This window comes from Fonsecaea nubica (assembly GCF_001646965.1).
Source record: "Fonsecaea nubica strain CBS 269.64 chromosome Unknown Scaff105, whole genome shotgun sequence".
Lineage (NCBI taxonomy): Eukaryota > Fungi > Ascomycota > Eurotiomycetes > Chaetothyriales > Herpotrichiellaceae > Fonsecaea > Fonsecaea nubica.
In genome coordinates this window covers 81,820-100,504 of record NW_019173778.1, presented here as the reverse complement: position 1 = coordinate 100,504, position 18,685 = coordinate 81,820, and the positions used below count along the sequence as shown (strand labels likewise).

The window sequence follows — 18,685 nt, the reverse complement described above, 5'->3', positions numbered from 1 at the left end:
TTCTCAAAAGGCTATACAAAGCATATGAAAGCAACCCTGAGGTAAATTTGCAGCTAATAGTCTAACAGGACGAGAACGGCTTCTGTATAATATCTGGACTGGTGGACTGGGAATTCAGTGGCTACTACCTAAGCTATTATGAGTGTATAAAAGCCACTAACTGTCTGAGTACGGATGAGATGTCTGATTGGTACAGCTATTTGCCGCCTTGTATTTCTCCCACTCGACAACCGCAGAGGTGGCTCCTCGATTATGTGATAGGTTGGCTGCTTGAATGATTCGCAGCTACGAGACCCGAGGTTGGGACCAGAAAATAAGAACTGGGCCGAGAGCATGTAGGACTCAAGTCGGCGTTGGATCTGATCGGGACAGTAACGTTAAAGTGCCCGCACCGGTTGTGGCGACCCAGTGCGCAGGCTGCCGGAGACGTCCAGGTAGGGGCCAGAGTTTTCGAATACGAGTAACCAGGCTTCTAGAAGCATGCATGGCAGTAGGTGAGGATGTACGAGTAATAGTGTTTGGCGCTGCGGGCCGGGAAGAGGATGGTTGGTCGGCACTGTCTTGCCAGCTGCTCTCTGTGGTAGGTCAGTATTCGTACATGTAGAGAATGCAGTTAACGACGAGAAGACCTCGATTGGGAAATACTAAAGGGTAAGAGATACACCGTCGCATCTGCACCACCTCGTAGAACCTCTTGCACCCGTGACCTGTGACTACTCGTCGATGAAACCAATGCAACTCCCCTCGTCGGTGTCTTGTGGCGTGTCCTTCCAGAAGCCCTTCCAAGTGAACTACCGATTCGAGGTCGAGACGTCGGACGCGGGGACCGGATTGGGGGACAAGAGCCGCCCCCTGTCCCCCTGCTGGGCGAGGATCGCTTGGAGCGTCCGAAAAGTGGTGAATCGCCTTCGTCGCGACGGTGTTGGACAAGGCGAAAGATTGTGTAATTGAAATTAGCATGGGTGACATCAGGGCCAGTCAGATGGCAATGCTGGCCAGCTCGAGGGAATCCTGCAGGCCGCCTTGGTGTGTTTGCTCTGAAACGAGTACTCTACTCCGTACGAGGGAACTCGTGCCCGTCAATGAGAACTTGGTGGTTTGTTCCAGGTTTCTGCTGTGGTTGGTTCAGAGGTGATTGCAGCAGTCGATCTCAGATAGCTAGGCGCCGAGAAGGGCAGGGCCTGAGACCGGGAGGAGGGCTCTTGGGCCTTTTGCTTGCCTATTGCTTGTCATGCTTGCCATGCTTGCTTCTTCTTGGTGATGCCCCCGAGGCTTCCCCTTGATTGATCGTTCCAGGCTGCTCGTTGGTGCTTGGGGTTCTCAGCCACCTGCCAGCTGCATGCCCCTGTCCGAGTAAGAGGGAACGCTACTCTACCCCACATTACGCTACACCAAGCGGAGAGTGAGTGAGGATCATAGGCTCTACGCCTCAAAGTGTCTTTTCCCTTCACCGCACCGTCACATTCACAGTGCCTTTGCATTGTCCAACAGTCCAACAGCTTGGGCCTCTTCCCCCCTCTCTCCCCCCCCCAGAAAAAAACTGCCTTGCCGCATGTCTACCTACGCCTTGTTGGAGCGATCATCCCCAGCCATATCACAGTGGCGTCCGGTGGTGACACTATCAGCTACGAGTAATGATGTCGTGTGAGATGTTGTTGTCTACAAGGCTCAATTTGAACCGTAAAGAGGAGGGCCAGGAATAGGAGAGCTGTGCTGCAGGTGGAGTCGGGGACTGCGAGTTGTCTGGGTCGTTGGCTGCGCTACCACTCGCCACATCCGTTGACACCTGCTCAATTGGTTCACAATTTGCTGTCCACTCACTCGTGCTCCTGGTCCGTTCTGGTTGCCTCTCGCTCGTCTCGTCTTCACTGGCCTCTCCAGGCCTTGTTCGTACCCCATCCCGACGGAGATCACACCCTACGAGTACCTACGCCTCCACAATCCTCCGTTTGCCCTGACCGGAGCCCTCTCCCAGCAGGGTCCCCTGTCCGACTCTGTCGCCTTCCTCTTCCATTCACCTGCGGTCGAGATTCAAACAGCCTCGAGCTACTGTACCCCGTACTCATCCTCATAGCTGACCACTATTGCACCATTGTCCTTGTGTGCAAGCACAGGCCACGGTCCTCGCCGCCCCCATTTCAGTTCGCCTTGCCTGGGTGGGTCGTAACGTCGCAGTCTGGCACCTAGACTCGACAGTTCGTATCTCGTTGTCATTCGGCGCGGGCGATCATGTCAGGGCTGTCGATGGGCTCAATGCAGCCAGGGTAATCTGCCACTGCCCCAGACATCACCGTCCAAGCCTGGTCCACGCGGACTTGTTGTCCTACAAATACCTCTCCAACTTGCCATGGCCCTACGGGCCTCGTTGTTCCTCCCATCTCGAGGTCTCTGGCGCAGTTGCTCGTCCCCTGCTCGATCCAAAAGGATTGTCGAGCTCTGTTAACCTGTAAACTAGTCAGCACTCGACATCTCCAATAGCTTCAACCAGACCCAACATGGAGAAAACGGCCGACTTCCATCTCACCTCTGGTTCCGACTCTCCAGATAACCTTCCAATTGACTACAATGAGGTCAACAAGATTGAGGTGAGTTTGTACCGTGAAGGCGGCAAAGCAAAAGCCGGACCAAGGTCGCTGACATCTTGTTCTTTCATAGGCCCGACGGGGTTCCAAGGTCAACGAAGCCACCGATGTCTTTGGCGACATCGCCACCGCCGAGGAATATGGCTATGTCTCACGCGGACTGAAATCTCGTCACATCCAGTTCATTGCTCTTGGTGGCACTATCGGCACTGGTCTGTTCTTGGGAATTGGCCGTGCTTTCCTCCAAGCCGGTCCGCTGTCGGTCCTCCTGGGCTATACCTTCACTGGTCTGGCTGTCTTCGCCATGATGATGTCTCTGGGTGAGATGGCCACATGGCTTCCGCTTCCTGGTGCCATTCCACAATTCTGCGCTCGTTATGTCGATGATGCCATGGGGTTTGCTGTTGGCTGGAACAATTGGTACTCTTGCGCCATCACACTTTGCGCCGAAATCTCAGCAGCATCGAGCGTCATCCAGTTCTGGCCTGGCGCTCGAGATGTCAACGTGGCAGCCTGGATCTCCATCGTCATAGTTCTGGTCCTTGCCCTCAATATTTTCGCCGTCGCCATTTACGGTGAAGCCGAGTTCATTTTCGCTTCCATCAAGATCGTCACCATCATTGGCCTGCTCATCCTCGCCCTCATCATTGATGTTGGTGGAGTTCCAGGGCAGCAACGTCTCGGGTTCCAATACTGGAATAACCCTGGGGCGATGAAAGCGTACATCGCCTCCGGTAGCACTGGTCGTTTCCTTGGTCTTTGGTCCACTCTCGTCAACGCCGCCTTCTCATATGGTGGTGTCGAAATGGTGGCCGTTGCTGCTGGTGAGGCTGAGGATCCGCGCCGAAATATCCCCAAGGCTGTCCGCCGAGTATTCTGGCGTATCTTGTTCTTCTACGTCTTGGGCTCATTGGCGATCGGCGTATTGGTCCCGTACAATGATCCCAATCTCTTGAACGCTCGTGAAAATGGCGCGCCCGGTGCTGCTCAATCTCCATGGGTCATTGCCATCAATCGGGCCGGAATCGATGCTCTTCCATCCATCATCAACGCTGTCATCTTGACCTCCGCCTCCTCGTCGGCCAATGCTTTCTTGTACACGGGGTCCCGATACCTGTATGGGATTGCGCAAATCCGCCAGGCGCCCCGATTCCTGCTCAAGTGTACCAAGACTGGTGTCCCTGTGTGGTGTGTGCTGATCACCTGGTCCATCTCTCTCCTGACGTACATGTCTTGCTCTTCCGGGTCGAATACCGTCTTCACCTGGTTCCAGAACTTGACCACAATCTCCACGCTCTTCACCTGGGTCAGCATCTGCATCGCGTACATTCGCTTTTACCACGCGTGCCACGCGCAGGGCATCGACCGCAACCAGTTGCCGTTCAAGTCTCCGTGGCAACCTTACCTCGGCTACATCTCGGCCATCTTCTTTGGGCTGATCATCTTTTTCAATGGGTTCGATTCGATTGCAGGAACGTGGGACTACCAGGCCTTCATCACCGATTACATCGGAGTGCCCATCTATTTCGGGCTCTACCTTTTCTGGAGGATCTTCAAGCGCACTCACTTCCGCAATGCGGCCGAAGCCGATCTGTACACGGGTAAAGCTGCGTTGGACGCCATAGTGTGGCCGGAGCGTAAGCCGAGAAACATTGTTGAGAGGATCTGGTTCTGGATCGCATGAGAAAGAGAAGTTTTGTTCCCTGCGCCGTTTCCTGTTCGACAAGCGACACACCATACCCTGCAAGCGCTCATGTCATTGTTTGCTGTTGGGAGGTTAGAAGTACCAGGCAGCTCGTAGACGAGCTATAATAATATCCTCGGAACCCTTTTACAGGGAGCGAGATGTGTACCGAGTAGGCGTAAAGAGAGGAAGAGGTGCAGTGTGATGCAGTGCGGTACATGGTGAAAGAATTCCGAGATGTCGATATGATGTGGGCAGCACGGTAGCGCCCTTTGACATGTGCATAGCATTGACCACTGAGCATTGACCACTGAGAAGCACATTCGGTCCTCGGTCCTGTTCGAATACCGAGCACGAGTTCTCCGTACGACGTACTCCGTACAGTACCTGCAGGAAAGAAAGTACTCCAAGCACCGAGTACTCGGTAGAGTGGTAGGACTCGCAATTAATAGGAGACCTCGTACCTACCATGCTGGTACTCGCTCGCTCGGCACGAGGTACGAGGTACGGGGCACACGTCCTTTTCCTTCGAGTGGAGTAGAGCGGGACATACTTGGGTCAGTATAATACTGTACAAGTGATCAAGTCGCTGAAGTGCACGCTAAAATCACTTGGACTTGGTTGGTGGATATCGTGGGACAAGAGAAGGAAACTCTTCTCGGAGCCCACCTGCGCGATAATTAGGTCTAAAGGTTGCCCCGAGAGGGACGTGAGGCGGCCAAAGAGAAGAGCCGCTTGGAGTTTCCCTGGCTGCAGAAGATGAATCCAGAGTAAAAATTCACGGTCCTTGGTCATCCAATCGTATCAGAAGGCGGAGTGAAGTAGAGGAATGGGAGAAAGAGATGAAATAGCATAGTAAACAGATGAGATATAGATCTATGAGTGGGCTGTTTCTTGAAATTGAAAAAAAGAACCCCCAAAAAAAACGGGGTGCTCAGCCTAGACTACTTCCCTCATGGTCATGGCGAGAAAGATTTCTTCTGTCGTCTCCTCAAACTCACCACATTCTCGGATCTTACGCATCAGGCATGTAGCTTGTCGTTGACATTCCTCGTCCCCCTTGTCCAGTGTGTCACAAAGGCGCTCGAAATATCTCAGCACGTCTCCTGCCTCGAACCGATGACTGTGCCACGACATCAGTGCCTCTGAGGCCAGTGTGAAGGCATTAGTCACTGTGTTCCAGGTTATCTTCTTCGAGGTTGAAATGATCCGCTGGGTTCTGGAATACAATGTCTCGGCGATCAGGGCGCTTCTCTGGGTGTCCCCTCTGATGCTGAACGTGTAGTAAAGGAATTGATGTAGGCAGGTGATGGTACGCCAGTCATCGGAGCCGTATCGCCCGGTAGTGTAAAGAATCAAGTCTTCAAAATCCGCGATGAGGTTCGGGAATCGCGTGGAATTCCTGTCCCAGTACATCAAGTAGTTCGTGGTCATCTGTGGGACTGTGAGGTTGTGGTCAATGTAATGGTATTGCAGGTGGGTGATCGACCTTTCATAACCCAGGCGGAGTAGTTCAAAGCGTTCCTCTCGTGGAGATTCGAGAAAGGAGGTGCATAGCAGCGCCAACGGATCCGATTTTATTTCTGGCAATAACTCTCGTCTTTTATCGCACAGCGTGTCCAAGAACGTCTCGAGCAAATCCTTGTTCAGGCGTTTGACAGCAGCATTGAGGAAATCGTTTGCGACTCTCCAGAAGCACACCATAATGTTAAGCTCGTTTTTACCCAGAATTGCAGGCTGGATGCCTGCGAAGATCTCGTCCACGCACGCTTCAAACTGGTTCACTTGGCCAGTTTCGGCGAACTCGGGTAGTTTTTCAGAGGCTTTGTACAGTTTTGTCCAGCTTGTCTTGTAGCCCCTACCGGGAGTTAGCCAGATAGGATCGAATTCGCATTTTTGCTTTTCCCCTCTTCGGGATCTCCGGAATTCAGCATCAATGGCGTTTTGTACGTAGAAGAGAATGTATTCTCGTCTTTTGTGTACATCTGGTGGTCCCACATCCTTTGGCAAGACTACTCGCATGGGAGGTTCGTGAAACAACGGCTTGGATTTGCTGGATGTTTTCACTCTCTGATTGCGGAAGCCCCATTTCGTTATCTTCTTGTCCAGCTGATTCTTGCTATTCAAAGTCAGCAAACGGTGTAGTGACGCTTTGATGGGCGATAACACTCACGTAATTTCAACTCCATAAACCTCCGCCAGAATGGCGGTCACAGAGTCTAGATGGACTTTTCTCCCAACGTAGAGATCATCAACGATGTCTTTGATGAGTTCGAACCCAACTGAAGTGGATGTGGACATTGTTGGTACAGTAAAATCAAACAAGAAACAGTTGGTGCAGGAGGAAAGAGCAAACCTCAGCGGAGGTGGATGGAACGTGGTCCTGGTTGAAATATCCGCCATGTTTCAGCCTGATCGGGCGCACGATGTGCTCTTTGGGTTGAGTCAGCCATGCATCTATGCGATCGTGTTCCATTGGCTAAAATCTTACAAAATTGCCAGCAACCAGCCACCAATTGGTAGGATGTTGACAAAACTGCCACTATATCACTCTGCCAACACCAACGCCAACCCTTCATGTCGCGTGACTAGCGCAGATATCTTGCGCGCGGGGCCTCTCAGACTCAGTTAGAGATGCTCGTACAGTCATTTCATCAATTTGCGCCATGATAGACTGTAACCGCACATTTTCGATTGGTAGGATCTCGCCAGATTTTCGAGCGCGAGGTTGACTAGCTGGCAACAAGGTTACCGATTCGAGGAAAAGGATCATCATTCGTAGACAAAAGTTCCAACGATCATGTGAATAGAGCCTCACTAGGAAACACGAATGGTAGTCTGCCGTTATTCTGTGGATTATTGAACACCGGTTGACACGGCTGCACGGTCGACATGGTAGATGGCAGAGGTGCCGGGGTCCTAAGCTTCCGGGAGGGGCGGGCATCCCGCCTTGGCAACAACGGTCCAGAGCGCTCGTGCGTACGTATATCCCTCTGTTCCTCTCGCAGCTGCACAGGCCGATGCGACTACACCAGCACTTCAGCCTCACCATTGCGGCCTCAGCTTCTCCAACCCAAACCCCCCTGTGGGAAATTCAAGTTCAAGGACTCAGCCATGGCCCCTCCACCTGCCTCGCCCGGCAGAGCCGCAACCATGTCAAAAGAACAGGTCGATCGCACCAAAGCAGCGGAACAATTCAAGGCCGCTCCTTACAGTGATGGAAGGACCGGCCAGAGCATTGGCTATGGATTTCATGTTAATGCATGGCCGGAAAAGGCCAAAGACATTCGAGTTCCTATCACCAAGGCACAAGCAGATGAGTTATTTGACTATGTGGACAGCTGGAACGCTAACTACATGGCGAAGAAGCTCGGCATCGACGTCTGGAACAGCCTGGATCAGAGGCAGATCGACGCGCTGCTGTCTGTTGCATATAACACGGGAGCACCGGGGCTTTGGGGTGCAATTGAGAGCGACTTGAGAACCAAGAATTTCGAAAAGGTGGCGCAGAAGATTGAAACCCACGCCACCAGTGGAAACCAAGGCGTCGTGAAGGTAGACCTGTCGCCGAGGAGGCGACGAGATGCAGAGCTCTTCCGAGCTGGCTCTATGTGACTAGGTTCTCTTCTTTGAGTGGGCCCATCTTCAAGTTTGCCTCGGCCATAGGCGTGAGACTTGGGTCTGTTGGTGGAGGAGGACCTAGTGAGGAGAATCTTCCAGAGGAACAGTGAGCGACGTCGCGAGCAATCAAGGCATGGAAGATTTCGCTTTACTTCAGCTTCGGAACCTCGTGACCCTTATTACGGGTGTTGCCCTTGTGGAGAATAGGCTATAATTCGTACATCTGCTTCTAATGGTAATACTCCATCCGACCCGAGGTCTTCAATAAGATCATCAGCCTCGATATTACGTGCGCTCGTCACCCTCTCGATTTTGTTGTCACCCTCCCATGCTCTCGCATGTGAATTATTTCATTCGAGCCAAGTTGACTTTCAGTCAGAATCATACTCCAGGACTCTCGATAGATCCCGGAAATAGGTACTCATTGAGGCTTTGAGACAGTCAGGGTCGAATATTCTCCGTTGTTCAAGTTGGTAATCCGGGTGATATCCATTCAGTCCGATCATGTGCATCGACCCTTCAGGGGATATGAAAACGAGGCCAGGCCACCCATGAGGATCTTCCTTGGTAATAACGGTACAATAGTCGGTTCCGGGACGCACCAAACAAAGGGTTGGAATGGTCAGAGTGTCCCCCCCGGGGTCACCACCGTCGTCACTATCGCTTTCCGATCCTGGCAACCAATTGACATGGAAGGTAATTCCATTGTCTTCACACAGCTCGGCCTTGACAACTGCTTCGGAACCTTCGAAGCGTGAGCTATCTCGGCGATTTATGTCCGCGTACACAAAAGAGCCTGGTACCAGGTATCGGTCGTTGCGCTGGTTAAACGGTCCTGGTTCATTCGACATGACTTCCGACACCTCAGTTCCAATTGGAAGGCTGGTCCACTCTCCACTATCGTACTCATACCTGAAATTGTGTGCTTGCCCCGTGAGACTTCGGTATGAAATCAGGTAGCCACTCGGATTTTCCTCTTTGCAGAATCCAAAGTTCGAGCCATCTGAGCGCTCGGATGGGTTGCCCGGAAACGTTGCGGCCTCCCACATCCGCGATTCAAGATCGAACTGAGACATGCAGACTTTGGAAGCGTCGTCAAGATAGAATAAATGAAGGCTATCTGGAGTGGCAAATGCCCCAAGAGGTGTATCTTGCTTGGCCCGGACGATGGGTTCTTCGAATAGAACCTCGGTTTGGTGGGTGCGAGGGTGTGATGAGTTTGCCAGTGCACCAAACCTTATGTGCCGTTTCTGGTCTTGGAAGAATAGCAAGGCGGGTTCAGTTGGAAGATCATATTGACGCACGAATGCGAGCGATGTGTTGGTGGAGTAGATCTCGCTGTATAAGTTTGGCAATAGTGGTGTGACTCTCGCGGCGGTATGGATCTCTTGAAATAACTGAGGCACCCATTTCAACTCTTTCATTAGACCCATAAATTTCTCTATTTGCATTGGTTCACGACGCTGTCATGGATATCGTGGTCAGCCCGGTCTATTCTCCCGCAAGGAAACCTTACCTCTGTGACCACCCAAAGCTCTCGCCGCCCCAACGAGATCGACCAAGCGTCCAACCTAAGCCAAGGTATTTAGTGAAGATTCTCATTGACATTTGAACCATGCATACTCACTCTTCTCTGGAATGAAAGTCGGAAGCGCTGGACTGGATTCCTCCTAGTCGATGAAAATAGACAGTCTTCTCATACTTTAGATCGGCCTGATCATTCCTCGACTCATTTGAGGACGTGCATGAACCGGTAACCTGAGCAGACATGTATCTTGCGTCGACAAAGGCCTTAAGTTTGCTTGCCTTTTCCGAATGGTTACCTCCGTCATCACTGTTGGCTTCTTGGGTCCATCGTAGAAGACCTCCAAAGATGACTTGCGTCATGATGATATGGCCTGACCTCACATTAGAATCGGAAGGTGCATGGGGCAATCGGTTCAGAGTTGTACCATATTTCTGGTAGAATCGGAACAGATCTTCCCGACTTTTGCTCGTCTTGAGTGCTTTGAGATCCGCCAGGCATCCATCCGAAAGAGTTATCCATTCATCGTTTAGAAAGATTCTGACCTTGGGATACTAACGCTGTCGGTTATGACGGGAAGGCTCGAGGGGGTCCATGTCACTTTACTTACTCTATGTTCAACCGCCGTTTCTTCTTTGAGCTCCGTCCGCATGCCCGTGGTGCTTGCGCTTCGCGCCGCTGATGCCCCCACACTCACTCCCATCCTCATGGGTTTCATCAGTGCCGGATTCCTGAGTGGACACATGAGTGTCACGGCGAGAACAGTTTCTATTGATGGACGTACAAGTCTCCGCCCAAATCTCCATAATGCAAGGAGCTTTCAGACATAGACTGGGTGGATATCCCTTGTCGAGTCACCGCATTAGAGCTAGACATATTGTACGACTCGGCCTTTGGCGTTGCGTTTCGTTTCAACACAAAGGCTGCCGACCAATAAGTTCAGTTTTTGAATCAAAGGATTGAATGTTCTTCCGAAATACTGACCATCGTAGTTAGCTCGTGGGATTTCGAACTGGCCTGCCCGGATCGTGTACCCAGTGAGCACGCCTTTACCGTAAAACAGGTCATCCCAATCGTCCCATTGTAATGATTTCAGGTGTCTGGTAAGCCATTAGCTATGTAGCCAGAACGAGAGAAGTTGGGTCACATACGGTGGGTCTTGAATCATTGTTACATTGTCCATGGCCTTTCTGAATGGCAGAAAAATAGTCTGTCGCTGAGGAAGAGTGTAGGACAGAAGAAACTCTTCCAGGCCATGGAAGCACCGAGTCTTATACCTTTGTCGATGTACGTCGATTACGAGGTGTCGTATGGCAGCATGGCGACTATCTGGACACGCATTAAACAGACAGATAACCTATTAATGGGGCGTTATACAAAGATACTGGGCACTTGGTCAATTGGTCAATATACAGAAAAATTACTCTGGGATAAGTGGGGAGCAATCCGCTCTAGACTCCTCACTCATCCATGTCGGCGTCAAGGGATCTTTGGTCTCACGACGTGTCTCGAATTCATTGGCGAGTGCGAACTTGCCTGTTCATCTAGGCTGACACTGTAGCGTCATCCATCTCGGGTCTCTCGTTTTACATACCTAGTCAGGCCATTGGTCATGCATCGCAAGTTTCAGCCTCGCCCGCGCACGAGGGCGAACTCAGGCCGACCTCGAGCCGACCTCATTTAATTGGATAAATTCGCCAATAATTACCTTGCCAATTATCAGCACCGGATTCAACTAGGTCAAAGGCACATTTTAGTTAGCTGCGTATTATCTCATCGACACGAGGCAGACAAGGCTATGAGATGCGCGAACACGTGGTCGGTGTCCAAGCCAATTGATGGGAGAACCAGGCCCTTGACCGCACAACTACTCCAGAAAGCCTCAAAGGGTCAAGACCCTGCCGAACTGCATGGTGGACGCCCCTTCGGCCTTCGGGCTGCCACGGAGGAGGCTGGCCTGCTGCAGGCTGCATGGGTGGTTACGGCCTCCCAAGAAACAAGTCGACCACAACGGATTGGACCACCAGGTCAAGGTGACACCCCTGCATACCTTTGCCCACAGACTCGCGGTAAACTGAGTGAACAGAATGGACGGACCCCCTTCTTGTCTCAATCTACAGGCAAGTTCGTGGGACATTGAATCCCATTCGCCCATTCGTGTCCGTTCTGATGATGGTGGTGGCACTGCTTCTGCCAGAGCGGAAATAGATCAATACCTTGTCCTGGATGCTCCAGTTCAAGGCGGCCTTGATGTGTTCATACGATCGAAGACAGCGGGCTGGCTCTCGAACCCGTACAGGTGAGATCCGGGGTAAGGAGACTGACACAAGCAACGACATTTCCGATTCCGTATCCGGCTCAAGCTTTGCGGCCATCCTGGACATCGACGCTATTCTGAGCGCAGCCAAGGATCTACGAACTCAAGCAGGCGAGGAGGGTCTGCTCAACGCCCTCGCCCGGCCCTCCACAGCGTGGATGAACATGCCTCCTATTTCTTGTAAGTGGGCGGCCTCGCTCCTAAACACCAGTGATTAACACCAACCAGGAACAAGTAGCCCGCCATGGCATGGGATTCATCTCAACATGCACCTGGGGCGGTTCGATACCCAGTTTCTCAACTTCAGCAACGCCAACGCTATTCTCTCACAATCCGACAATGCTTCCTCGACCGTATCTATCAGACCCACCCGCGTCCTTGATTTACCCTCGTCGCTGACACGAGCATTTCGGACACTATTGCGCGACAACCCGAAACTGGCGACCGAGTTATCCGCGTCAAAGGCAGCGAATTTTCCAGCAGGAGGTGCGCGCCAAAAAAAGCCCCCCACGGGAGAAGACAAGTTTTCCTGCCAAACCGAGGGGTTGAAGAACTTGCACTTGAACAACTAACGATCCTTTCCGACCCATAGCACGGTACAGCCGCCCTGCACATCGTGAACGGACCATGGTCTCAACGCGAGCGCGCCGTGGAACCTGACATTTTGGTGATCAATATTTGGCCGTTTGGGCCGAGCACTGGCGACAGGGGGTCGAATTACTCGGGGGAAAGCAAAACGATAGGACTCTCAAAGTCCAGTCTAGATATGAAGGTCGGGTAGAGCCGCTGGAATGCAGGAGATGAGATGGGAGAAGGAGGACGCCGTTCGAGTCGACTTTATGAATGTCGCTTAGCCTCCTCTCCGGGACAGTGAGGTAAATAATCCCAGAAGGGCCCGTCCCTCCAGGACCTCGAGGCGCCATGCGCCATGGTCAGGGCTGGGCGGTAAAAAGCACCCATCATTTCGAGAAGTTGGACCTATCACTTAATACTGCTTCCGAAGGGTCACTGATTCTGGGCTCCAGTTGATAGTTTCATGGCGCACGAGAAGGCAGGTCGGTCACCAGAGACGAGCAAGCTGTAATTACGAGTACAAAATATTGCCAGATTGGGTATTGGGTATTGGGTATTGGATCATAGTATCAAATACGCCTCGTGCCTCGCGTCTGAAACTGGGTAGGAGACTAATTATTTCACTACTAGTACCTCGTACCTCGCAAGTACGTAGCCACCGTCATCGGTCTGTCGGTCTGTCGGTCTGTCCGTTGGGTTTGGGTCAGGGGTGATTGACCCAATCCAGCTGGGAGGGCACCATCGACGAACAAGAGGAAGGTCACTCGTCTTTACTCTCATATATCCGTCATACAATTCAAGTACCGAGTACCCTACCTCGTAGATGGAGTAGAGACGGGAGCGAGGTAGAGAGGGAAAGTACTTACTAGGAGAGGAAAAGGCCGTGCCTCCTCCATCCATGCAGCCATCCATCTCCTGCCCGCCTGGCCTAAACAAAGCTCAAGGTCAAAGGTCAAGTGTGAGAAGAATCATCCATTCTCGTATGTACGAGGGTATTATAGGAATACGAGTTCGCAAAAGCCCCAAAAGGGGTCGACTTGTCTAGTTTCCTTTCTTCACATACTTTCGTTGCAAAATCTCGTTCCCAACACACCCGGTCCTCCCTGAATCATGTCTCCCAAACTCCTGCGCTATGTGGATTGTGGATCACAAATCAATTCTTTCCTCCTGGCCCAGTTCGAGCGCTCACTGCTCACAGCCCAGTGCTCACATCCCTTTTTTTCAGGGTCGTTCTAATGTATGCCCACTAATAATCTTCATGGCGGGCCTGTACCTGTGTGGTTGTGGTTGCCTGTCAGTCTAACCCAAAACAAACTATACAGAAAATCCCCTCCTAAAGACAACATCAGTTCAGGGTGCCGCCGACCAGTGAAATCACCACCATCGCCGTAGCAACCAATAGCGATGAGCTCGGTATCGCCTCTCGTTCCCGTCCCCCGACTGCCGCGTTCGAACTCGTCACCGTGCCAGCTTTGACTTGGGTGTCCACAAACCCGCTCCCACAGCTCTTGTCCACCTGGTTCGCGCACGGCAAGTACGTCTTGGCCAGGGGCTGCACCGCGTTCATCGCATACCCAGCAAAGATCTCCATGGTCTTCTGGAGACATTGGCTACAACTGGGTCGCGCCGTTTCTGGCATCGACAGCCCCACAGCCGTATAGTACGGATAGAAATCGGCCGGGTTGGATGCGTTAGTGATGGCTTCGCTGAAACAGTAACCTCCCGTACTCTGGTCCTTCAGACACGTTGCGCGATAGACCGGCTCGTAGGCGAGGAATCCCGCATAGGCTTGCGAGACGAGGGGGTTCTGCCGCTTATAGTCGTCGCCGCAGTTTGCGTGGTCGATCAACTGTGACGCCAGACTGCTCAGCAAAGGCGAGCAGATCGCCAAAGGTGCATTACACGCTGCATCCAGAGTCTGCGTGAGGAGTGTGACCGACCGTTGGGCACGGAAGAATGAATTTGAATTCTGCAGGAGGAGGGACACAGGCACGCAGGACTGAAACGTCGAGTTGTTGAGGAAGCTGGCGAAAAAATCGGGACAGGCCGAGCTGGTGAAGTTGCTGCCTACAGAGGTATCAAAGGGCGTTGGTAACGGTGTAGTGACAACTGTAACGCTGGGTGTGGCCAACGTCGAAACGCTTGATGAGGACACAGAAGTCTTGGTTTCTGTACTGTTGACTGATGTCCGGTCGGCCGAGGAGGTGGTTGTAGGCTCCGGAGACGAAGATGAGGATGAGGATGAAGATGAAGATGAAGATGTCAAGACAGAGGTAGGTTCGGCCAATGTTGTCGGCACCACACTATCCTCGGCTTGTCTCCTTTCCAGTTGAATGTTCCTATGAGGAGGGGGTTCTCGACGGTCCATGTGTATTTCCCCCCGTATAGCTAGCTCTTGGTAGAAATTGGATTCATAGATTTGTGCGTCCAATTCCATTACTTGTGCACAGGTTGGTGTCGCAATGATGATCAGGGCGATCATTAACGAGAGTAATGTTGTCGTAGAGGTTGCGTAATTGCGGAAATACCATCGCCCCCGCTGCCGCAGTTGGCTATAATGAGATGACATGGCTCCTTGTGTCTTTGAAAGGAAGGTGTTTGTAACGAGCGTCAGTAGAGATGATGTTCGATGGTAAAGAACGGACGCCTCCGAGTTCTCCTCAGGGCACGCACTGCGGCAGGAAAGTCGTGAAGCTGAGAGGCGATCACATCGACTTTCGAGAACGTGCTGAGTCCTCGACGCTGGAATGCCTCTCACCGCTCAGGTATTCGAGTCTCACAGAGTCGAGAGGCTTTTGGTCATTGATATTCAGTTGATCGCACCCGATTTGGACTCCGGGGAACGATGTCGCACGTGTCGCACCCTGGACGTTGATCCTGCTGATCTGCCGCGGAACCAAACGTTGTGCCGCTTCGGGAATAGAACGTTTCACGGTGAGGACGATAAGCAAGGAGCCGGGTTCGAGATCTGTCTGAGTCGCAACGATGGGAAAGGTATGATGGGATACCGGTGCAGTGCTGTCAGAGCAAGACGGAGAGACAGCATTCAACAATAGTAATGTCTTAGAACACAAAGACTGAAGAAAACGAACAGAACAACCATAATCAGACCTTCCGCAAACAAGCAGGTTAGTCAACATACACCTACCAGGATACGAGTAATACTGGCTCTGGAGATTGAGCCCATCCAAAACATGTGAGCGGTATCTTTACCAGTCAGCGTTAGCACAAGCCGGCCATTGGAATGTGGGCATTCTTGGGACAATGGGAGGCCGAATTAATGCCTCCACCAGGCGTTAAGGAGGCGTTCGAAAGCGGAAAGCCTCACATTCCTTCTGGTAAGCCTCTGAACGCGTGGATGGCAGAGACTTAGAAGGCGCTTCGTGGCGCTCCGTCCACCAACTCATTGGGAGTCCAGAGATGGTCAACCACGAGGAAACGTTCATTTCGGCCAAGGTAGTTCGGATTCTGGGCCTCCAATGGGCCCCCGTTCGTGGTCCAGAAGAGTCAGACTGTCGATCATGGACTTGGTCTAACCGACATCAAGTGCCCCATCCACCCCATTCCCATCTCTTAGCACGAGCACACCCTGTCAAACACTGACAGAAAAGGTCCATGTGGTTGACGGGGGACGGGAAAGGCTGACGCCGCGGTCGCGCTAGGACCACAACCGTATCGGGAGAGGGAGGATTTGCAGGATGCTGCATTCTATCGACACACTCGAAACGTCAACATGTCAACTCTGTCAGAAAAGGATGGCATCCCTGCAGCGAGTTACTCGTGGGTAAGTTTCGTGTCTTGAGCAGCAGTTTGTCGGTGGAGGAGTGCAGGGAGCTTGAACTGAGTCAAGGACAAACTCTGAAAGAGACGAATTTGCCGGCGACTCGCTTGAAGGTGCCAAGATTCAATAGTCAGTGAAGCCACCTTCAATGCAAGAAATGGCGTGAATCAGGGGGCCGGCGAACATGGAATCAGAGCATCTGAGAGTCTCCGGCTGCGCCCCCAAATTCGTCGCTACAAAGGACGACTTCCAAGATGGCGATTCCTGGCCTGTTGATGATAATCCTCATCCTACAGCATGGGAGAAATCATCTGCTTATCCGCATCTTCGTCATCTCATTGGTCTTACTATATAATTGGTCATTTCCCCCCCCCTTCCTTTACCACCGGCTGGCTACAAATCAATAAATAATGTCATGGCAAAGCAAGGTATCTGGGCAACTTGCTCCATCACAGTCAAAAATGCTCCACGTCAACTTCGTCTCTGGTCAGCGTCGAAAGCCAGGGGACCCAGCTCGGCTTCATGTTGCTGGGAGCGTAGTCTATTCTCCTTCTCCTGCAGACGTCGGTTGAAACCCATGGTAGCCCAACCTCCGAGCCGGTTGAAGAACACTCGGCCTGCAGGGTGTTGTCTGACCCGGTCCAGGAGACTTGTCACTGCTTCTCGAACTCTCCAATCTTCATGCCAGAGTCCCAGGGCGACGTAGAACAGTCCTGCTTCTGACATGGGTGCCATCTCCAGCAGCTCCAGGATACTTTCGTAGTCAGTGCAATAGGCTTCCAAGGCCAGATAGATGGCTCCAGCTTCCGTGGGAGTCAGGTGCAGGGTCCGTAGTTTGGACAACGAATGATACAGATCCACGTACGGCTTCGTCGGTGCTCGAGCCAGCATCTTGGTCATACTGACTGGAGATGTTGGCGAAGTCGGGTCCTGCGCATGTGCCGCGAGATCGGAGATGAAGGCATAGTAGGATCGCGTATTACGCCATCCTTCGATTCTGGCTGCAGAAGCTGCCAGTTCGCGGGTTTTGGCGTCCTCGCTCGGCCAGACATAACCGTGTCCCTTCAGATTCTTACTGGAAGTTTTGAGAGACATGGGCCGGGCAGGTGGTGCAGGTGTAGTAGCAGTCGCATCCGCGTTATCCACCTCTGTCGGGGGTATCACCGTCAGATTGCTGGCTCCATATACAGTCTCTTCGAATGCTGCTGCTATGCGGGTGAATTTCGTGATATAGGCTCGAAATTTGGCGCGAATGATAGACTCCCCGGCTCGAGACGTGATGCTTCGACTGATGTCTTCCATAAAGAGTCCATCTCCCGTAGCGTCAGAGTGATGGAGGTCTTTGTGAGTCAACGCAGCATGTCCGTGCTGCTGGAAAAAGGTGGTCCCTTCGGTGACTGGGGCAGCCTCAATGCAGGATGAGATTTTCATCCTGCCTGACGGCAGGTCGCAGAGCAGGTCCCACCATTCAGGGTGGTAGGAGAAGGCAGGATTCGTAACACCCGCAATGAATCCCGGGACTTTCAGAAGTTCGTCGATCTTGGTCAGATCGGTATATGGGAATGCATGACGGGTGAACCCTCGTAACACACCACCCGAAGCCAATGCACATGCTGCAAGGACAGCTTCTGCAACCTCTCCGGAGGGTCGATTGTGACCCAGGAAGATGACTCTCTTCTGGGTCAGCATGGCATTGATGAGGACAATTATTGGATGCGTGAAGGCTCCAGATGTAGTCAGGTGGGGATGTAAGGCAAAAGGCTGGGGTTGAGACAGATGGGGATTGCCAAAGATTTGAACGAGCTTGATGAGTGAAAAGTCTCCCACTGTTTCAGGTGACAAAGCTGTAGGGATCTTGACTGGGATCGGGATGCTGTTATAAACAATCTTTGACTCGAACTCGTGTGTGTCTCTGGGAACCAAATACTTCTGCTCTTGTTTTGTTGGCGATTCCGGGGCGTCTGAAGTCTGTGCAAGGGCCTCGTCTGCTAAGCGTTGGGCAATCATCTGCTCGAATTTCTCCACAAACATGTCCTTAACGTCGCTTGCCTGCAGAATGTGTCGCTCCAGCAGTGACAGCCGTGGCATCAGAGACAAATCCATGGCATTCAGTGCATTGTATAAGAGTTCCAAAGTGTCGGGTGTGGGTGACTTGAAATAGTCCTCGAGGGCGAGCAACAAGAGCGGTTTGTATATGTGGAGAAAAGAGTGCCTCGTACAAATGGCCATTGCCTTTACAATGGCGCCTCTTTTCACCGAGCTGTCCTGTTTGGTATTGACGAGGTTCAGGACATACATTAGGGGAGGGCTGTCCATGTCGTCTGCGTCACTTTCATCACTACTGGCGTCGTCTGCGGATTCTTCTCCTTCGACATCATCCGTCTCACCAGCTTCTCGTGCCCGTCTTCTTGCCTCGCGCTGGATCCTTCGAGCTTCTCTCTCAGCAGCCTCGTCCTCACTTGTGCCAGCATCTTTGTGCAGGAAGAACATGGTCCAGTCTTGTTGGCGTACATGTGTTTGATCGGGGAGCATCAGCTCGGCCAACATGTTCTCGTCCGGGCTGATCGCACCGGGAAACTGATGTTCCATAATAGGGCCCCGA

The 18,685-nt window shown here is 52.2% G+C and overlaps 6 protein-coding genes across 6 annotated transcripts; 2 read left to right on the top strand and 4 right to left on the bottom strand.

Moving 5' to 3' along the window:
* Positions 1-2,495: 2,495 nt before the first annotated feature.
* AYO20_10216 (hypothetical protein) lies at positions 2,496-4,266 on the top strand (the record flags this gene model as incomplete). Its single annotated transcript, XM_022648476.1, has 2 exons — positions 2,496-2,585; positions 2,656-4,266. The coding sequence occupies 2 exons, from the start codon at positions 2,496-2,498 to the stop codon at positions 4,264-4,266; spliced, it is 1,701 nt and encodes a 566-aa protein (XP_022495582.1).
* Positions 4,267-5,205: 939 nt separating this feature from the next.
* On the bottom strand, positions 5,206-6,567 carry AYO20_10215 (hypothetical protein; the record flags this gene model as incomplete). Its single annotated transcript, XM_022648475.1, has 2 exons — positions 5,206-6,385; positions 6,440-6,567. The coding sequence occupies 2 exons, from the start codon at positions 6,565-6,567 to the stop codon at positions 5,206-5,208; spliced, it is 1,308 nt and encodes a 435-aa protein (XP_022495581.1).
* An 813-nt stretch (positions 6,568-7,380) lies between these two features.
* On the top strand, positions 7,381-7,881 carry AYO20_10214 (hypothetical protein; the record flags this gene model as incomplete). The annotated part of the gene is made up of 1 exon (XM_022648474.1): positions 7,381-7,881. The coding sequence occupies one exon, from the start codon at positions 7,381-7,383 to the stop codon at positions 7,879-7,881; it is 501 nt and encodes a 166-aa protein (XP_022495580.1).
* A 377-nt stretch (positions 7,882-8,258) lies between these two features.
* AYO20_10213 (hypothetical protein) lies at positions 8,259-10,595 on the bottom strand (the record flags this gene model as incomplete). Its single annotated transcript, XM_022648473.1, has 7 exons — positions 8,259-9,350; positions 9,404-9,458; positions 9,515-9,966; positions 10,023-10,143; positions 10,197-10,335; positions 10,397-10,512; positions 10,564-10,595. 7 exons carry the CDS (start codon positions 10,593-10,595, stop codon positions 8,259-8,261), a joined length of 2,007 nt encoding a protein of 668 aa, XP_022495579.1.
* Positions 10,596-13,647: 3,052 nt separating this feature from the next.
* On the bottom strand, positions 13,648-14,871 carry AYO20_10212 (hypothetical protein; the record flags this gene model as incomplete). The annotated part of the gene is made up of 1 exon (XM_022648472.1): positions 13,648-14,871. One exon carries the CDS (start codon positions 14,869-14,871, stop codon positions 13,648-13,650), a length of 1,224 nt encoding a protein of 407 aa, XP_022495578.1.
* Positions 14,872-16,554: 1,683 nt separating this feature from the next.
* Positions 16,555-18,672, bottom strand: AYO20_10211 (hypothetical protein; the record flags this gene model as incomplete). The annotated part of the gene is made up of 1 exon (XM_022648471.1): positions 16,555-18,672. The coding sequence occupies one exon, from the start codon at positions 18,670-18,672 to the stop codon at positions 16,555-16,557; it is 2,118 nt and encodes a 705-aa protein (XP_022495577.1).
* Between the last annotated feature and the right edge of the window lie 13 nt (positions 18,673-18,685).